At 39.6% G+C, this 20570-nt stretch overlaps 1 protein-coding gene across 1 annotated transcript in view; it reads left to right on the top strand.

Annotated features, from left to right (window-relative positions):
• The window catches only part of LOC149002386 (mitochondrial Rho GTPase 1-like), a 50998-nt gene that overhangs the window by 23857 nt on the left and 6571 nt on the right, over positions 1–20570 (top strand). The window contains exons 10-12 of the mRNA XM_089137266.1: positions 3465–3676; positions 3829–3898; positions 4235–4347. Coding sequence (XP_088993392.1) covers positions 3465–3676; positions 3829–3898; positions 4235–4347 — 395 coding nt within the window. The remainder of the gene's footprint in view (positions 1–3464; positions 3677–3828; positions 3899–4234; positions 4348–20570) is intronic.

The raw sequence follows: 20570 nt of genomic DNA, 5'->3' as shown, positions 1-20570 counted from the left end.
GGCACCATAAATCATAATTGGTCATATGGTTGTCCTGTAAAATGTTTGATGTGAACCCTAAATCTAGGGTGTGTCTTGAGGATCTATCAAGTGAACCCAGTGGTAAAATAGGGTTGCACTAACCCTGCGGTTATGGTATATGGCTGCCTTCGGTTGATTCTGTGGTTGGGGACGGGTAAACAAGAGTCAGGTATGCTTTAGAAGCTAAGGTTTGATGAATCTCAAATCTGAACCTTGCTGTATTTAAAATTCAGAATTGAAATTTTGGGTCTAGGGTTTAGGAAGATCAGTTTTTACTATCATTATTATTTTTTTCCTTCTAGAATTTAGGGTTTCTAGAGGGTGGCTAGGGTTAGGGTTAAGGTCAAAGTTAAAGGAGGGTTGGGGATGATGGTTCTAAAGGCAATAGGATTTGAGTGAAGGGTTTGAAAGATATAGGTAAAACCGTAAAAGAAGGGTAGGGTTTCTATGGTTTTTGGAAATTTAGGGCAGCAAGGGAATTAGGGTTTAGGTTAGGATCTGGTTGGGCTGAAATTGAGAAGTAAAGTCACTAGGTTTAGGTTCTTGAAGTTTGGGACAGATCTAACGGTAAGATTGTCGTAGGCCTGACATTGAATTTTAGGTCTTTAGAGATGTTCGAAGAGTCCAGAAATAAAAAAAGGATATGGAGATTGGGGTTTAGGGGAAGAAGAAAGGATCAGCTTTCCTAGGGTTTAAGGGTGGTGGTTAGGACTAAAGTTGGGATAGAAACTAGGGGAGGGGAGGGGGTGAGGTTTCCTAAAATGAAAAACAATGGGATTTAGGTCCTGGGGGTTTGTGGATCTAGGAAGAAGGCTGTGGTGGGAGGTGGGGGATTGGGATTTAGTAAAACTGGATCTGGGGATGGGGATGGGTTGCCACTGGCTGGAGGGAGAGCAGAAGAAGACAGGCTGCGAATTGGGAAGGAGTATAAGAATAGGGTCTGGGGTGGGGAATGCGTACTTGTTAGGAAAACAGTGTTTAAAACTCGCAGCAAAATCAAGCACAACAGCAGCCGCAGGCTTCCTTTCTCAAGAAACCCTGACTCCAGTAGTTCACCTTCAAATCTCAAGTTTATTCATTAGTCAAGTCTGGCCTTTACAAACTAGTTATTATAGCCTTACATGAGTGTAATCATATTAGGACTCAAAATTAGAAGGTGACTCAAACTAGACTAGGAATCTCACTTTAACAAGGACTGTCATAACTTCTCCTGGGATGGTCCAACTTACAAAATAAGAGTAGGTCTGGACTCCTTGTAACAGTTGGACTGTAACTAGGGTATCCCTTTCTAATTGGGACTCCTAATCTAACTGGGACTCTTCACTAACTTGTTCAACACTATCCTAAATTCAATAAAAAAAGTAGATTTTGTATCCTACTAACATCTTGGATCCAACATTTGGACTTTCTATTCTCTCTTTTCATTTCTTTCTTTTCTCTTCTTTCTTCCTAAGCTGCTGCAAGATCAAGTAAGGGAAGAAGAAGAAGAGAAGAGAAAAGGAACTGTTGGGGTGTTGCTGCTGCAGGGGAAAGAGCGGGGTGGGGTGGCTAGCGCAAGGGTTAGGGAAGGGGGCTGGGGTTCACTTACTTGATGGGGGAGTGGACTGGTACACTCTAAACTGCTGTAGGTGCTATCACAAGGCTGATCACACTCAGCCATGGGGATCCCTCTTGGAGCCCATTACTCCAATTCCTTCAGTTGCTCAAATTTTATTAGTCCAGTCTAATTTTCATACAAGGTGTGGGGGCCTTTATATAGGCTCTTAAATAGAAGGAAAGACACTTGGACTTGAACTCTAACTAACAAACTTGGATTCTACTTAGGGAATCCAATTTGGATTGGGAATCCTTTACAACTCAACTACTAATTAATAACTAGCAACTTTGAAAGGGGTCTTCTAAGGACCACAAAAATAACCAAATAAAATAACAATTATCTAGAAGGAATCTTACTTTAAAATTGATTCCAATTGGGACTCCGACTTATACTAAGACTCTTGAATAGGTTGACCATTACATAATCAACTTAAAAATTGAAAATAGATTCTAACTCCTGACACCACAAGGAAACTAACTGGATCCACGAGACCTCAAGGAGGGTTGTGAAAATGACCAAAATACCTTTTAAGGCATTTGGTCAGCCTGCTGCCACATTGCCAGGGGGCAGTTTTGGGCCCAAATTCCGTGCTATCTTTGGCTTCCTGACCTACCTCAATTACCAAAAGAACTCGTCTTGTTGATGATTCACCAATGAAGGTGTATGTGTGATAACGAACTTGCTGTTTAGCATTCAATCTGGCTTGTCATGAACTACCAAGCATATTGAAGTAGAGTTTTATTTTGTTTTTGAGAAACTACAAGTTGTGATTCCTTCCAACGATGTCTGCCTAGGTGAACAACTAGCAGACTTGTTTACCAAAGTTTTAATGAAGTGCAAGGGTGGACTAACTGTGAAGCTTCATCTCAAAGTCATGGTTTCTTCTTATCCCTCAATCTCTTTTTCTTTTTCTCTCTACCCCGCACTGGCTACTGATTCTAGGATAGTTTACAAGCTTGGAGTAGATCTTTGATGTAACCCAATTGTAATTTGGAATTCACTACCTTGGCCCCTACCATTCTTACACTTGTCAACTTACCTTGATATTTATCTTCCACTATGTCCACATATTTCTTGAAACACTTCTGTTGTCTAGTATTTGCCAGATTAACTCCTTGGGACTGTTATATGCTTTTTCTAGGTCAATAAAGACCATATGGAGATTCTTCTTGCAATCTCTAAATCTTTCCTTGAGTTTGATAAGTAGCTTCTGTCATGGTTCTTCTTGGCATAATCCAAATGGGATTGTTGTTATAATAGAAAACCATATCTACTCCTTGCATTTTTTTTAATTTTTTTAATTTCTAGGTTAGTCCAGAAACTTGATTCAAGTAATTGCACTTTTTGTATGTGTTTGCTCATTCAAGTACAGGCCACTGACTATTTGGATTTGATGCTGCTGCTGCTATCTACTGACTTTTTCCCCCAGCCATTACCCCCTGTATAAGCTTGGCTTTCATTTAGCATTTGTTGGAAATAATGTTTTTTCATGTCAAGCTATCTGTATAGTTCTTCTGAAAATTGGTGGTGCCAGTTGGTACTATTTACACTGCAAGACACCTGTATTCTATGCAATACTATTAATGTTGAGGTTATTGTCATATTTAGACCCTTTTTCAGGTGTTCTTGATTTTAGCTTGTCCTGCTCGAAAAATTGTTGGTTCAGTTGTCTTCTGTACTGTTTGTTTCCCCTTTTTTCTTTGCTAACATTATCATCTACTGCTGCTTTCTGTTTATCTTCTCATGTACTTTGGCTATCATACAATTATCATTCTCTGAAACTTCTTAGCTTGTAGATTTTAGCCATGATATGATAAAATGATGTGAATCTGGAAATGTTCTGCAGTGGGCCCTCATGACCCTGCTAGATCCTGCCCGTTGTCTAGCAAATTTGATATACATTGGTTATGCTAGTGATCCTGCTTCAGCAATCCGTGTGACCAGAAAAAGGCGGATAGACCGCAAGAAGCAACAATCTGAAAGAACTGTTTTCCAGTGCTTTGTCTTTGGGCCTAAAAATGCTGGAAAATCAGCACTCCTGAATTCATTTATTGGAAGGTGCATACTTTAACTAAGTGGTCTGCTTTAAATTCAGTTCCTTGGTATCAATTAAGAAATTGCTTTAGTTTAACCTGTTTATGTCAATACAGCCGATCATCCTTGCTTCAGTTGAGTGTAATGATATTTCATTTTTATTATTTTGGATGCAGGCCATTCTCTGAGAATTTTACTCCGACCACTAATGAGTGCTTTGCAGTGAACGTCGTTGATCCCCTAGAGGTAAGTACTACTAGAAGAATCATGCATCATGGTTGTCATGGCACCTAGGCGATGCCTTGGCTTCTAGGCCCTTCTGTGCTAGGTGTGCAGGTGTTGCCTAGTCAGCCTTACTTGGTGTCGCCTTGGTTTTCTTCGCCCCCACAGATGCCTTGTTGCCTTGGTGCCTTCACAACTATGGTATGCACGGGGTTCACCTCCTATAGCTTGGCAGAAGTACTGTCTTTTGCTTGCATACCATGTTTGTATATATCTGTACTGAAGTACTGTGGTTTCATTCTTTGGATTTATTGATTCTGAAATTTCTTATCTGGTAAAAATATTTTCTTGCCTTTGAAGGGACCTAAGAAGACTCTTGTCTTGCGAGAGATACCGGAAGAAAGGGTTAGACATATGCTGTCTAATAAAGAGTTTTTGGCAGCCTGTGACATAGCAATGTTTGTTCATGACAGGTCATTATATTGCTGTTATATTCATTGGTTTAACTTAGCCTAAGAAAAAAGGATGATTTTATTGTTTCTTCTTGAAATTTCCCATTTTAGTGTTCTTAGAATTCAAATTTTGACAGTTGGGCTGTTTTTTAATTTGGAGCCCTTTTGATCTCAATCATGACAATAATTTGCATTTTGGTCTTAACTGTGTTACATTATTTTCTCTCCAAGTGATTTGTGGGAAGGTTGGGGAGAGATCCTCATTATTGTAAACTCTATAGTTGAGATTTTTAATGATATAAGGCTCTTTTTGGTGCAATTTGAAAGTATGATTGTTTGACCTGTTATTTGTAAACACAAATAGATGTATTTGGTGTGATTTATGTCCCTTATATATTTCTCATTAAATAAATCGATCTAAACGTAAATTCATAAATAGATCAAGGGCTGTTTATCATATATCACCATAAATTGTTAATTTTTGTTTATGTGGGTTACCATTAATGAATATGTGCATAATTACTACTAAGTAGGGGTCAAATTGTAAAATTACAAAAAATATAACAAAACCTTGTTTTTCTCCCTCTCCAACCTCCACATTGTTCCCATTTCCCATTTCCACTTTAATAATATTTTAGGGATGTCAAAACTAGCCCAAACCAATAAAAGCGATGCATAACCAAAAGTAAAGCTGACATATTCTTCACATGGTAATCCAACACCAAACTAATGGTACATAATATGTTATTCACCCAATGGTACCAAACCTATTTATTATTATATACTATATTATATCTAGTAGTAACCAGATGGAAATTGTTTATAACTCATAATTTGTTATTATAATTGATTTTTCATAGATAGCTCATAGACATAAATATTAATTATGCTAAGGAGAACCTTAAGTTAATATACAGATTTGTTTACAGAATCTACAGATGCCTTACTCAGCAGATGATGTAAGGCAGTGTGAATCTTGAACAAATGAGATCCCATGCGAGATCAACCTACAACAGGATTGCAAGTATGATGTTACCTGATTCCTGAAGAACTTCAACACGAAGACTCAATGGACCAGATTCAGTCAAAATTTCTGGTCATTCATTGGCTTTACTTAATATATTGGAAATCAGGTTTGACCCGATGGGCAAATTCTTAGCACTTGAAGGATCCTATTTGAAGGACTTCCTAAGTCTGAGAATTAATGGATAGTTCAGATCAGTTCAGTACCAAATAACAAGATTCTAATGATGGCCAGAAATCTGAGACGACCTAGAAAACCGAACTTGCAGATCAGTTGAACTGAAATCTGACTTATTGCTCATAGCAGGAAAACTGGTCATCAGTTTCAATTATGAAACTGTATGAAGGTTCAAAACAGAAACCAGTTGCCTAGTATTGAAGCAGAATTGAAATCCAGTGGTTAGGTTTAAAGTTTCAATAGTCGTCAAGGCAGTGCGTAGGTGTTCATGTGCCTTGGTTGATGCTGAAACACACCCTTGGTTGATGCAGCCACAACTTAATGAGGGCCATTCCTTCCATGATACTTTTAGAGAATCAACTCACATGCAAGGTGTGAAATTTTGCCAGTTTCGGTCATCTTGGAATCAAAATACTGAAATTTCAGCCCAGTTTCTAGCCTAATTTGAGGCCAATAAACACACTAAGAGTGTTAGTTTTGCTTAAAACCTAACTTGAAGTGGTGTTCTTGATTAGCACATGCCCGACTGTATGCAGGCGAAACTGAAAGTCTGGAATATGAATTTTAACCAATGAAAATATGCAAATGATGCAATAAAACACATAGATCTTCATTAACATGCAAGAAAAAAAATTTAGCAACTGAAATTCAATATACAAGTATACAACTACACAAGTAGTCAATTACAGCTGTACAACTATACAAGTGTAGAATAAGAAATAAGAATAACCTAAGCTATGCTGCTGTCTGCTGTGCTGTGGTGGCTCCATCATCTTGATACCAAGATGAGTGCCTCAGTGGATCCATCCTCTGGCTTGGGCACAAGTTTGTCGGTATGATCCTCTTGTCCAACAAATGTACATAGACATCCCTGACATGTTCTGCTGATGGTTGTTGATGTAGTTGGAAAACTGCAGCTCTGTATTGCATTGGTTTTGATTTTTATAGGCAAAATGTCATTGATATGTCACCAAGAATTGAAACTTCCCATGATAAATTGCCCAACTGCTGAAATTTCTACGAGATTTCAACCGTTGAGCAATATCTCGGCAATATTTCGCCTATATATTAAAATTCTGGATTTCAATTGACATTTCATTCGGTGCTTGGCGAAATGTAATACCTTGCTCATTTGGGACCGAAAAATGGTTTCTTTAAATTTTGGTTATGGGATGTAGGGGCCTCTTTGTGGTATTGTTTGTGATGGGATGACTTTTTTTTGGGAAAAAGCTTTAGTTAGGGCTTTGTGGTTAAAAATCATACACTCTTAAACGGTATTTAGGATCTCAAGGATTTGTAGCCCAATCCAAGGGGAGATATGGGATAAATTCCTTGAGATGGGAAATTGTGGTCTATAGGTGTAAAAATGGTTGAGACTTGGATGGAATATAGGTAACATCGTAATAATACAGGAAGTGATCCCCCAAAGTTTGGTTGGGTGTGGATGGTTAAGTTAGAAGATTCGGCGGTTCTTGTTTTAGGGGTTCGAGGGAGTTTGAAAATTCAATTAAGACATTTTTATCTTGGAATTGGACGAATAAAAAGGGGACAGATTAGAATCTAAGATCACTAGGTTGGGGGCATGATGTACCTAAAAGTATGCAGTAGATCTAATAGTTTTGATTGGCATAGATCTGACCTGAATTTTGGGTGTCTTGGGAATACCAAGAATTCAATAGAATTCATGAATAGAAAAAAGTTGTGATAGAAGAAAGGATTAATGAGGGTTCCAGTAGTACTTGGTTAGGACCTTGAATGGAGTGTTTTCTGATGCTGGGGTTTACTTGAAGATGGAGGTCGAAGGCTGTCCTATGCAGCCACTGACAAAGGTCTAACCTTGATCTCACTTGTTACATGCCATTTATCCAATCGGAGACGAATGTTTTCAAGCCAAGGAGAATTGATGCAAAATTGAAGACATATTCAACAAAGAAGCCCATTGGGTCAGGCCCATCAAAGGAGCTATCACTCAAATCAGCCTATGGCTTTCATGGGCTAGGACTGTTTTAGTGGGAAATCAACCCACATATTTTGATCTCCATGGTCTAGACCCAAGCCCAAGTCTAATTCTTGAAAGCGCCTTTTGACAGAGAGATAGCCTTTCGCTGTGGGGGTGCGTCTGAGCACCAATAACTCATGACGGAAGGTTGGCCGAATGCCCAGTCGAAGAAGTTTCCAATTTCCTAGCATATGTGCAACAAAGTCTTTTTAGTAGTGCGTCAATAAAAGGGGCTGTGCTTTGAAAAAAAAAAAATTTAGTTGTCCTTTGTCAAGAGTTAAGTAGTAGTTAAGTTATTAATAGGTAGGTGTTAGCTAGTGGTTGGATGTTACAATTAATGTTTATGTCTCTTTAGAATGTTATATAAAGAGACTTATGTAAGAGGGTGAGACACTCAACTCATCATTTGAAATCAAATTGCTTTGTTAGCATCCTTCTCTATTGAGAATCCTTGCGTTTGATCAAGGTAGGTTGGTGTTTGATCCAATCGATCTAGCTTGTGGTGTGAAGCCCGGGTGTTACTTTGTGTTCTTATTGTCTCTCAATTCCCTCAGATTGTTCCTTTAATTTCTTCATCATTGACAAGTCTACTCTAGTGATCTACACTTCAGCCTAATTGCCAATTTCATTTACAATTCTGCCTTGCTTTGAGGATCTATTCAGCTCGTATTGTTATGCTATTATCTTTGTAATTCCACTCTAGTTTAGAGCCTTCTTTCACATCTGAATTCTGTTTCATCCTAAGTCTATCAAATCTGAAGTTTATTCCCTGTGAAAGATCCTATTTGGCTACTGTTTTGATCAATCAAATACAATACTACATTATGTGGTCTCTTTGGAACTCCTCTATCGTTACTTTAGAAAGCTTGGGCGGTATCACTGTATGTGCTACTATCTCAGCAGGATCCTTTTGGCTGTCTAAGTCCTTCATCAGAAAGTTCTTTTAGGGCTGCTTCTAGAGGTCTACACTGTGCTTCTTTTGGAGGAATTGGTTGGTGGATTTGGGAGGCTGTATCTCCCCCTCTTGAGGACACTCATTGGCTAGATTAGCCTTCTTGTAGTAGCTACGGTTGATGTAGTTGGTGTAGCATGCTCCCTTCTGGTTTATCCTAGGAGGGTACAGAAAAATTGTGGAGGTATTGGTGGATGGTGGATCCCTCCTATGGACGGTACTCTAATAAGTTTTGATCACTCACGAAAATAAAAAGACCCAATAAACTCTTCCAAAGTGGGTGGGGAGCGATGATGGGTTCTTTTAATATCTTCAAACAATGGATTCTCATAGCTGAATTTGCAGATATAATTATCCCTTGCTCCTCTGGATTAGTCCTCTTGGTTTCTTCCATCAGATTTAGTGAACTTCTGGGAGTAATGTTGTTGGTGATAATGGAGTTTTTGGCGTCGCCTAGTTTGATGTTCTTGGAAGAATAATTGGCTCAATACCTTTGACATCTCTTCCCAAGTATTGGGTTTAGTGCCTTAATACATCATTCGTCTCGAATAGTATCCACTATTCACGAGCGTATCCACCAGTTGATTATATGCTAACCCCATCTTGCCATTCTCTGAATAGTAATGCTAATCCAATTAGTGATCAAGAACAAGAACATAGAGCTACTCATAGAATACTTGAAGGTCATTGACACCTTTATAAGTTCTGAACTTGTACTTCTCTGGAGGTCTTTGTGGTTACCGTGTCCTTTTGTAGGTATGATGATGAGTATAGAATGTTGATGTAAAAATAAATCTAGGGCTAAGGGTATTTTTTGGGTATTTCCCTAGATTTAGGGTTGCCCAGGAATTTCCAGCAAAAAGGAGGGATGTTCAGAGGTTTTAGGGTCTTCTAGGGCTTCCGATAACCCTACTGCAACCGAGAATCTGGTCTGAAATTTACTGTAATATAAATCTAGGGCTAAGGGTATTTTTTGGGTATTTCCCTAGATTTAGAGTTGCCCAGGAATTTCCAGCAAAAAGGAGGGATGTTCAGAGGTTTTAGGGTCTTCTAGGGCTTCCGATAACCCTACTGCAACCGAGAATCTGGTCTGAAATTTACTGTAATTTGAACGTCTAGATTCAAAATTCAAACTAAACATCAAATTTAGGGTTTGGACTAGGCTTGGTCAGGGTAGGTTTTGGGTTTGTCCTGCTGGTTTCGTAAGTTCAGAACTGGGTTTCAAGGATTTAGAGGGTTTAAGGTAGTCTAGTTTATCTAATTTATGGTTCCAGAGGTTTTGAAAATTCTGCAGAATTCACCCTAGGTAGGAGATGAAGTGCAGATACTTTTAGGTTAGGGGAAATGGCCTGGATTGGGAAAATGATCATAGGAATATGCTTTAAGGCTTGGTTCAATCCTAGGGGAGGAAAATAGGGTTCAAGGAGGCTGGGGAAGTGGGTCTAGGGGGGGGGGGGGAGTTGCTGCTGTTGCAGGAAGAAGGGAGAGAGGGAGGGGAAGGCTACAGTGGTTAGGTAAAGGATAGGGTACATGGCTGAAACTATAGGAGAAGGGGCTCTACTTACTTGGAAGGGTTGAATTAACTTGCTGCTGAAGCTTGAAGAAGAAGCCTCAGAATTGCAGAAAAACACAGGCACAACCAGCTGCAGGCCTCCCACCCTGGGACCCTGGACTTCTCTCAAGTCCCACTCAAATTAAAATTTCATTAACTCAATACTGATCTGTAGTACAGGACTCGACTTGAATTTATAGAAAGGACTAAGACTCCTGTGTGAACTCTTTTAAAGGAAACCAACTGCTAGTTACTTGACCCCTAAGTAATTAACTGAAGAAACCCAACTAACCTCTGATTACTTGACCATTACGTAATTAGCTAACTAACTTCTACTCAAACTAGAACTCTTAAATAACTTTTAAACTGGGGCTCTAACCAACAAAAGAAAAGTAGAAAGGGACTCTGAGAAATAGCTGGATTTATTTCCAGCTAAATAGGACTCAATCCAGGGGGTGGATAATGACCAAAATGCCCGTGTTGGTTTGGCCCCCCCGGCTTGTCTCAAATTGCAAGTGGGCTTGGGCCCTCTTTCGGCCCTTCTTAGGCTGTCCTTGGCTGGTTACATCAGCTTTTCCCTTCTTGAAATCATATTCCCCGATGAATGGCTGTTATGGGCGTGCATTGGTTGAACCTTCTTGATAGTTCTGGTTGTTGAGGAAGGACTGATCTTAGCTTGTCTTGGCTCAGTGCACTTGAGATCTCTGACAGGCTCTTCTTGTACCTTCTTGGGTGAGACCATCAGGAGTTGGTGCTCTGTATTGGTATTCTTCTGATTGGTGTGCAGAGCATGCTTCTTTGTTTCTTTGGTAAGGTTGAGAGGTAGGAACACAATTTTCTTGCCTTTCTACTTGAAGGTACACGTGTTCTCTCTGGTAGAGATGGTGACATCATCGTCATAGAGCCAGGGTCTGCCTAGGATGATATCTGCAAGCTTCATGGCAACAGCGTCACACCAATTTTTTGCTGAGTATGACTGTATGAGTGAAGATTGACTGGGACTAAGCATCTGGTACTGACCTCCATTCTTGCATTGTTCAAGAGGGACACCTTGTATGGTTGAGGGTGCTTTTCAGTTTTGAGCCCTGCTTTGAGACAGCCTGAACATTGCTGCCACTGTCAGCAGTTATCGGGCTAAGAACCTTCCTACTTTGATCCTGGTGTAGAATATACTGCTTCTCTTCTAGTCTCCTGGTTCAGTCTCTGATAGTAAGATCTTGGCAATATGAAGATCTTGGCCATCACGTTTTGGTTTTTAGGTTCTGTAATCTTCTCCAGGAACGGTGCATCTGATTCTTCTTCAAGTGGGGCATATTTTACCTCTTCTTCATGTTCCTGTTGGTTGGAGTCAAATACTGCCACTCCTATTTTTTGTGGACAGTTCTTGGCTTAGTGGCCCATTTGATGACAGCAATAACAACCCTTAGGGTTCCTTAGGGTTGATGGTAGTGGGGAAACTCCTCCTAACATCAATCTTAGGTGGCGGAACATTAGGGATGATAGTTGAAGTCGGAGGAGGTATGGTGTATATTGGATCTTTCCTGGCATCCTGAATGGGCTGTTTCTTTTGGGCTAACAAAGTTTCGGCCCTTAGGGGTTTGTCAAATAAGTCCGTCAAGTCAATAATGTCAGTAACCCCCAAGCCCAGTTGGATGTTTGGCTTTAACCTCAACTTAAATGTAGTCATGTTTTGAAGCTTACTCTCCCTAGTACCCATTCTAGAAGCCAATGAATCAAATTTCTGGATGTAATCTGAAACTGATAGGTTATTACCTTGCTTCAGAGTATGGAATTGCTCTTGGACTCTAGTCTTATAATGCTCTAGGAGATACCTGTCTGTCAGCTCTCTTCTCATTTAGTTCCAAGTAGTAGGTTCACTACCTTCATAGTAGAGTTCGCTTGCCATAGTGCTCCACCAATCCTTGGCTGCGCCAACCAGTTTGGTCTTGGCTAGCTGCGTCTTTTTTGTCCTCAGACAGGTCATACTAGTTGAAATAGTCATTTAGGGCTGCCCTCCAATCATAGAAAACTTGTGGGTCAAGGACCCATTGAACTCCTTTAGTTCTAACTTTACCTTGTGATGGTCAATACCTCTTCTCCATTCTTGGCCTCTAGTGAAGTAAGCTCTCATGTAATTCTCGAACGATTTTTGGGCTGTTGGGGCCCTCCTTTGCTGCCAATTATCTTGATTGTACCTTTCATACTCTTCTTCGTCATATTGGGACTCTCTGGTGTAGCCGTTCTTGACTTTAGATTGCCTAGGATGATATGGCTCTGTCTCATCTTCTCTATATCTTCTGGCTCCACTTCCTCCTTCACCGTGGGGTATATAGACTTGGGAGTTTGAGTCTAATAAGTGGGAGTGGGGGTGGAGTTTGTGCTCGATTTTCTGTCGTGGCCTGCTCAAGGTTTGTAACCCTGGTATTCATCTTAGTCAGCTTTGTGAACATATCTTGTGAGAATAGCTTGGTGTGATCCCAAGTTGGGTTAAAAAACACAGGCACAACCAGCCGCAGGCCTCCCACCTTTGGACCCCATGACTTCTCTCAAGACTCTCAATTCAAAATTTCATTAACTCAAAACTGATGTAGTATTTCATTAACTCAAAAACAAGGATCAAATTTCGATTGAAACCAGGATTTCGACCCAAGAAAAGGCCGAAATTTTTAGGTTTCGACTGAAATTTCGGTCAAAACATATTATTTTCTTTTTAAATTTCGATCTTAGGTTTCGGGCCTTATATGACATCCATTTCATCTGATTTATTGCCTCCTACCTATTTAAAGCATAATAAACACAATGGAACTAGCATTTTGCCAAAAAAAAAATCACTGAAAATTTATCATTCAAGTACACTTACAAATTATTGGTTCTGACAAGTACAAACTATATTGCATGCAGGCATAGAATCATTAGCATACTTGTGTTTGATTGAAAGGTTACATATTGAAGTCAACAAAATATAATGACCAATTAGATCAAGTGATGGTATCTCACATATATTAAGTTGAAGCCCATATATCATATATACATAAGTATTTTTTTCAAAATGCATAATTTAGAAAACAATTTTTAAAATCATAAAATGAAATAAATGGTAGCAAATAATTAAAAAGAAAAAAAGTTTAGCAAAACACAATCATAGTCCTAGGCTAAACATATATTAATTTCAAGGCAATACAAGATCATTTAAGGGAAGTTTGGAATTGTTGGGTATGGCTTATGCTTCACATTCTATTGATGCCGGAGTTTCCTTTGTAGCTGTTGTTGCTTAGGAGGTGTTTGGAGGCAAAATATGAGCAAAAGAGGTGTTTGAAGGCAAAGGAGTTGTGGAAATTAGGTGAAAATGGGATAGAAATCAACAAAAACTAAGGAAAAACAAGTTTTTTTTTTTTGGATGAATAAAGGAAAAACAAGTTGAAAAGTTGAAATTTCTGTTGAAACCTCCGAAATGGTTGAAATCTCCGAAATTTCAGTCGAAATATACTACTACTACGAAAAAGCTTGCATTTCATTTCGTTTTGAAAAAATGCAGCCATTTCAGTCGAAATTTCGACCGAAATTTATTCCATGCTCAAAACTGATCTGTAGTACAAGACTCGACTTGAATTTATAGAAAGGACTAAGAGTCCTACATGAACTCTTTGAAAGGAAACCAACTGCTACGATTTACTTGACCCCAATTACTTGACCGTTAAGTAATTAAATTCCACTTAAACTAAAACTTTCAAATAACTTTTAAATTGGGACTCTTAACTAACAAAAGAAAAGTAGAAAGGGACTCTAAAAATAGCAGGACTTATTTCCAGCTAAATAGGACTCCATCTAGGGGGTGGATGATAACAAAAATGCCCCTGTGTTGGTTTGCCCTCCCAGGCTTTTGCTAAAATTGTGAGTGGGCTTGGGCCCTCTTGGGCTGTCCTTGGCTGGTTACATCAGATGTAGTCCCTAGTTGGTTTCTCCATACTTTTGGCTACTTCTGCTTCATCTGTAACTTTGAGTCTATTGTTCTGGTATTGGTGTACTAGGACAGTAGGACTTGCTAGAAACTGCAGCTTTGATATCAATTGATGTTAACCAAATTTTAGGGTTAGGGTTGTGGATTTTTCCTAAAACTAAGGGCTGCCCAAAATATTCTGCAAATAAGCCTAATTTAAAGGGGGGGGGTGTTTTGGACTGGGTTTAGGGCTCACAAGGGTTAGGTAAAAGCCTAGAGGAATTCGGCCAGGCTTGGGTTAAAGGGGTGGTGAGTTTTAAACTTAGGACCTTGCTGTTAAATAGTTTTAGATCTGGAGTTCAACAGTAGGGTTTTAAAACTAGGGTCTTAAGGTTTTGATTAGTTGGGGGGAATGGAGCTATCATTGTTGTCTGTAATTTCAGATTTAGTCCTAATAGGTGATGTGAACACAAAATCTGCTCCAAATCGAACCAGCAAGTGGAGCCTTCATCAGGGTTCAAAAAAACCTCCTTTATCTGGCTGAAACCCCCTTGAAGGGTAATTTGGGCATTTTGCCCCATTTTGGAGAGTTGGATTTACTTCCAACTTGGAATCTGTGATTTGGAGTCTTCAGGGTTTTGTTTGAGTCAATTTGAAATTGTTTTGAATAAGTTACTTGTGAGTCAAGTTAAGTTTAAAAGAGTCCAGTTGAGTTAGGATAGTTTTGTTATCTTAGTTAATTTAGTATTTTACATTCAAGAGTCCCAAGTTAGTTTGTAAAGGAGTCCTTTTCAGAAGGACATCCTAAGTTTGAGACACTGTCTGCTTCGCAGGCTATAGATACCTTTCTTTGTAATTTGATTTCAGTGTTCGATGAATTAAGTGAATTGTGAGTTAGGACCAGGTTCTTCTTCATTGGGTGGGCCTTGGTTGAGAGTTATATTTCAGAATTTTGCTTTCTTCTTCAACTAACAGCAATTTCAAGAGATCTTCAAGACCTTCCTGCACAAGAATCAACCTTCCAGCACTTTCCAAGCAAGTACAAGCGATTCCCACCCCTTCTCTTGGCCCACGCAACTCCCACAACCCGTCCCCCTTCTGTCGCACCCAACTTTTAGACCCCTAAGTACTCCTAAACCCATTGCAAGCTAACACCCCCCCCCCCCCCCAAGCTAGCCCCAAACCTCTCCTATCTACCGTTGTCAGAATCGCCCTGGCCTCTAGAATCCGTTCCTACTCTTATTTTCCCCAAACCTGTCCAATTCTGAGAATTAGTAAAAACCTGCACTTCATCTTTACCAGATTTTATTGAAGTTTAACCTTGGACACTTCTGTTGAAAGACTACAGAAGGATTCAGAGTCCAACCAGAACCTAAATCTAGTCCCAGTTGCTAAGGGCCTGTTTGGTTACATGAATCTAGAGAATCTCATTCTAGTTCATGAATCTTAGCCTTTTAAAAAGAACCTAAACGAAAGATACAGGGTAGGATTCAAAGCAAAACTCACAAAATACGATCAAATAGTTTTTAGGGATGAGTCCACAGAGTCCATTCCAGCCAAACATCTAATTTTATAAATTATAACTCCATAGATCTGAAATCTATAGATTTGAAATCTCTAGATTTTTGAAATCTCCAAACTCATGTAACCAAACAGGCCCTAAGACTTCTATTTTCTGATCTGAACTTAAAACTTCATATTATTTCAGATCAGAAACTCTGTTGCAGCAGGTTTAAATAGCCTAAAGCCCCTTGGAAACTCTTCTTTCTATTGCTGGAAACTCCTGGACTGAACCCTAGGCCTTGGGAGTTGGGAATTACCATATTGTCTTTGCCGTAGACCTGGTTCACATTAACGGGTTTAGGGTCAATTGGAGGTTTCCCGTTGAGATTGTGACTCTTAGGGAAGTCTACTAGGGCTAGGATTAGGATTTGGAAAGGGAAGTAGTGTAGGTATAGGAGATGCTAATCCTAAGTGGATTTAGAGTGTGGGTAAGGGTTCAGGTTGAACTAGGGTTTAGGTCTAGAGGTTGAAGATGTATTGCAGAATTTTAATGAAGAAGAAGATGAACATAATTTGTAGAAGTGTTAGGGTTTTATGCTTTAGATGGAAATATGGGTAGGGATGGGATGAGGGGTGATGTGTGATTCAATTAGGAGGGAAAGAGCAGGCAAGGGGGTGGGTATTAGGGACCTAACACGAGAGGGATGATACTGCTGCCGTAGGGAAGAGAGAAAGAGAGAGAGAGAGAGAGAGAGTGGGCAGGGAGGATGGGAGAAAAGGGAGGGGGTGTTGCAGGGTAGGGAAGGGCCAAGGGGTGAGGCGACGGTGCTGGGGTTTTGGGGATGGTCATGGCAGCAAGGGGGAAGAGGAGAGAGGGTTCTGCAGGATAGGAGAAAGAATAAAGAAGAGAAGAAGTGGGGCAAGGGTTGGGGAGGGGATTTACTCACTGGTTTTCAGAAAATTCCTGAAGGATGCTTGCTGAAATTGTTGATTGGCTGCAGTAGTGTTGCTGAACTGTTTGCTGGATTGTAGGAAAGAGGGAGAGATTGAGAGAACTAAACAACTGCAAGGTCCTACCCAAATAGGACCCTGCTGCCCCTTCCTTGGCTGCAATATCAACGATTTTTATTCACCCAGACTTGAGAATTACAATGAGCTATGAGGTTTATTTATAGCCTTTACAAGATTATTCTAGACTAATTGGGGATCCATCCAGATTAGATTAGGATCTCCGTACCTTAGTGAATCATAGTCACTAGTAAAGACTAATTCCAATCTAAAACAAACTCTTAAAAGATAGGAACTCTTCTTGTAAAAAGAGTTTTATCTTAACTAACACTTAACTAATGAAACCAAACTCAATCACAATTGAAATAAGAAATTTAAAATAGGCTGAAACTAACTGGGACTCTACTAGTGAAGCTTGAATTCTGGAATTAGGTTCCAGGAGTGAAATAGAGCCTAAAATGCCCAAAATACCCCTGTATTGGGGTTTGGCTAGCTTGCTTGGGTGGGCCTTTGGGCCCACTTTAGGTTTCTCTCTTCCTCTTCCTATTCGTCTAATTCCCCTTTGGTGAAAGCCCACCATTAGCAGGCTATTCCCGAGCCTGCATTGACGCTTTTGGTAAGCCGGCCATGATAATTTCAAATAGATAAAAGCTCAAGGCTGATCCTTGATAAAAAACCCAAATGTTAAATTGGGGGTCCTTACCTTGACTTCCATAATGTCACACTAGCTCCCTCATATATATCTTTATTTACATCCACATATGCATTTTGTTGAGAATGGCAATAGCCTTGGTGATGTAGAATTGAAGACATATTTAAGAAAGAAGAAGCCCGCCCATTGGGTCAGGCCCATCAAAGGTCTAAAGCTATCACCCAAATCAGCCCATGACTTTCATTGGCTAAGGCTGTTTTAGTGGGTTAAAGTTAGCCCACATATTCATGGTCTAGACCTAAGCCCAAGTCTAGTTCTTGAAAAGTCAATAAAAGGGGTTATGCTTTGAAAATAAAAGAACTCATTGTCAAAGGAGTTTTTCTTTGTTAAGAGTTAGATAGTAGTTGAGTTATTAATAAGTAGGTGGTGTTAGGTAGTGGTTGGATGTTACCATTAATGTTTATGTCTCTTTCGAATGCTATATAAAGAGACTTATGTAAGAGGTGTCTTACACAACTCATCAATTGAAATCAAATTGCTTTGTTAGCATTGCTTCTCTATGGAGATTCCTTGAGTTTGATCAAGGTAGGTTGGTGTTCGATCCAATCGCTCCACCTTGCAGTGTGAAGCCCGGGTGTTACATTGTTATTCTCAATTCCCTCATATTGTCCCTTCAATTTCTTCATAATAGTTCTGCTCCTGTTTTGAAGATCTATTCTGCCTGTAGTGTTATGCTATTATCCTTATAATACCACTCTAGTTTCATCCAAATTATGTTTCATCTTAAGTCTATCAAATCTGAATTTGATTCCGTGTGAAAAGTCCTGTTTGGCTACTGTTTTGATCAATCAAATACAGTACGACATTATTTGGTATCAGAGCCATGATAGGGAGTGAAACTTCTGGATTGGATACTGACCTTATGGCAGCAATGATGGGGATGTTGCAACAATAGAGCAACCAAATCATTGTAAGCCACAAGCAAGTGGAAGAGTGGTTCTCAGCAATGGAGGCTAGAGTTGTTGCCTCTACTCATGCTTAACACCCTCCACTTGGTGAAGAATCCTAGCCAACTCACTTTATAGCTAATTTTCCTACCCGGATGAATACAGGGAGAGGGCCCCAAAGGATTCCTGTTGTGCTACCAACCCTTGAAGAGCACATATGGAGTTATTTCACTGGAGAACAACCTACATTCAATAAGCATGTTGGTGACTCTTAAAAGGTAAAGCTTGAACACCAGAAGTTCATTCACACTAACCTTAACACAGGGCTGGTATTGGCTCTTGTTATGAGAGAAGTCACCCCTCAACCTAAGGTGACATTCCCTCCACTTATCAAAGAGTTACTTTCTAATTTTTTTGAGGTGGTTCCTAATGAGTTGCCTAATGAGCTACCTCTTATGCGCGATATTCTGCATGCCACTAATTTGGTATCGGGTTTGATGTTACCAAACCTACCGGCCTATCACCTCAGCCTAGTAGAGCACAATGAATTCAAACGACAGGTGGATGAGTCGCTACATAAAGGATTCATTCAAGAGAGCTTAAGTCCATGTGTTGTACCAACATTACTCACTCCAAAGGACGGCTCATGGCGTTAGTGTGTGGACAGTCGAGCAATCAATAAAATTACAGTTGAGTATAGGTTTCCTATATCGCGGGTTGATGACATGTTGAAATGATGTCCGGGGCTAAGATATTTTCTAAATTGGGCCTCAGAAGTGGTTATCATCAGATTTGTATTAGGCCCAGAGACGAATGGAAGACTGTCTTCAAAACCAAGGATGGACTATTTAAATGGAAAGTCATGCTTTTTGGTCTGCCGAGTGCACCTAGCGCCTTCAAGGGTTATGACACAGGGGGGGTTGAAGTTGATCTAAAGAAGATAAAAAGCATCATCAACTGGCCTAACCTAAGGACAACGTAATTTCCATCGACTTGCATCGTCTTATAGGAGAGTCATTCGGAACTTCAGTGCAGTCGTGGCACCTATTACCGAATGTTTAAAGCAAGGCAAGGGCGGGTTGAAATGGAAGAATCGTCCACGACATGATAGCACTTGGATTCATGCTGAAAATCTTGGGAAACTCAATCTTCATTGGTGTGAGCATTACATATTATTCATCCATTCGTCGGAGACGAATGTTTTCAAGCCGGGAGAGTTGATGTAGAATTGAAGACATATTTAAGAAAGAAGAAGCTCATTGGGTCAGGCCCATGAAAGGTCTAAAGCTATAACCCAAATCAGCCCATGACTTTCATGGGCTAAGGCTGTTTTAGTGGGTTAAAATTAGCCCACATATTCATGACCTAGACCTAAGCCCAAGTCTAGTTCTTGAAAAATCAATAAAAGGGGTTGTGCTTTGAAAATATAAGAACTCATTGTCAATGGAGTTTTCCTTTGGCAAGAGTTAGGTAGTAGTTGATTTATTAATAGGTAGGTGGTGTTAGCTAGTAGTTGGATGTTGCCATTAATGTTTATGTATCTTTAGAATGCTATATAAAGAGACTTATGTAAGAGGTGTCTTACATAACTCATCAATTGAAATCAAATTGCTTTGTTAGCATTACTTCTCTGTGGAGATTCCTTGTGTTTGATCAAGGTAGGTTGGTGTTCGATCCAATCGCTCCACCTTGTGGTGTGAAGCCCGGGTGTTACATTGTTATTCTTAATTCCCTCATATTGTCCCATCAATTTATTCATCATAGTTCTGCTCCTGTTTTGAAGATCTATTCTGCCCGTATTGTTATGCTATTATCCTTATACCACTCTAGTTTCACCCTCTTTCACATCTAAATTCTGTTTCATCTTAAGTCTATCAAGTCTGAACTTGATTCCGTGTCCTATTTGGCTACTGTTTTGATCAATCAAATACAATACTACGTCTTGGTGCACAAGTTGCACAAGTTCCTATTGGAGGAGTTCCTATTTTGGAGAACCATCTTGTTGCACAAGTTTTGAAAAATCAGGGTTTCTATTTTGGTTACTTTCTACTTTAGTTATTTTCTATTTTGGTTACTTTCTAATTTTCTTATTGCTTGGTTGACTAGTAATCTCCCTAGAATAGTTTCTGTTTTAGTAGATTTGGGAGATTTTATGTAATATGTAATTTTCCTTTTTACTGTAACTTAGTTTAGGAAATTTTCATAAACTAAGACTTGATTTTACATTATAAATAAAGTACTAGGGGAGAGCCAAAATATACAAGCAAGGTCTCTCCCTTCTTCTTTCTGAATTTCCTTTCAGTCCCTAGGTTAATCACAGTGAGTTTAATCAGCCTAGGGACTGCTGCTTCTCTCTCAATATTCTCTCTTTTTCTTTCTGCCTGGTTTGCTACCACCTATCGCTGTTTCAATTCTTATTTCATGAGATATGTCAGTCCCAACGAGATCCTCTAGGATGTTTGTTTTGGCGTCTAAGTTAGTTTAGTCTATAAA

The sequence above is a fragment of the Hakea prostrata genome, chromosome 10 (genome assembly GCF_041222555.1).
Source record: "Hakea prostrata isolate BN-2017 chromosome 10, UWA_Hpros_2, whole genome shotgun sequence".
Classification (NCBI taxonomy): domain Eukaryota; kingdom Viridiplantae; phylum Streptophyta; class Magnoliopsida; order Proteales; family Proteaceae; genus Hakea; species Hakea prostrata.
Note: the sequence above shows the minus strand (reverse complement) of the source record. Positions and strands in the feature narration are given on the sequence as shown.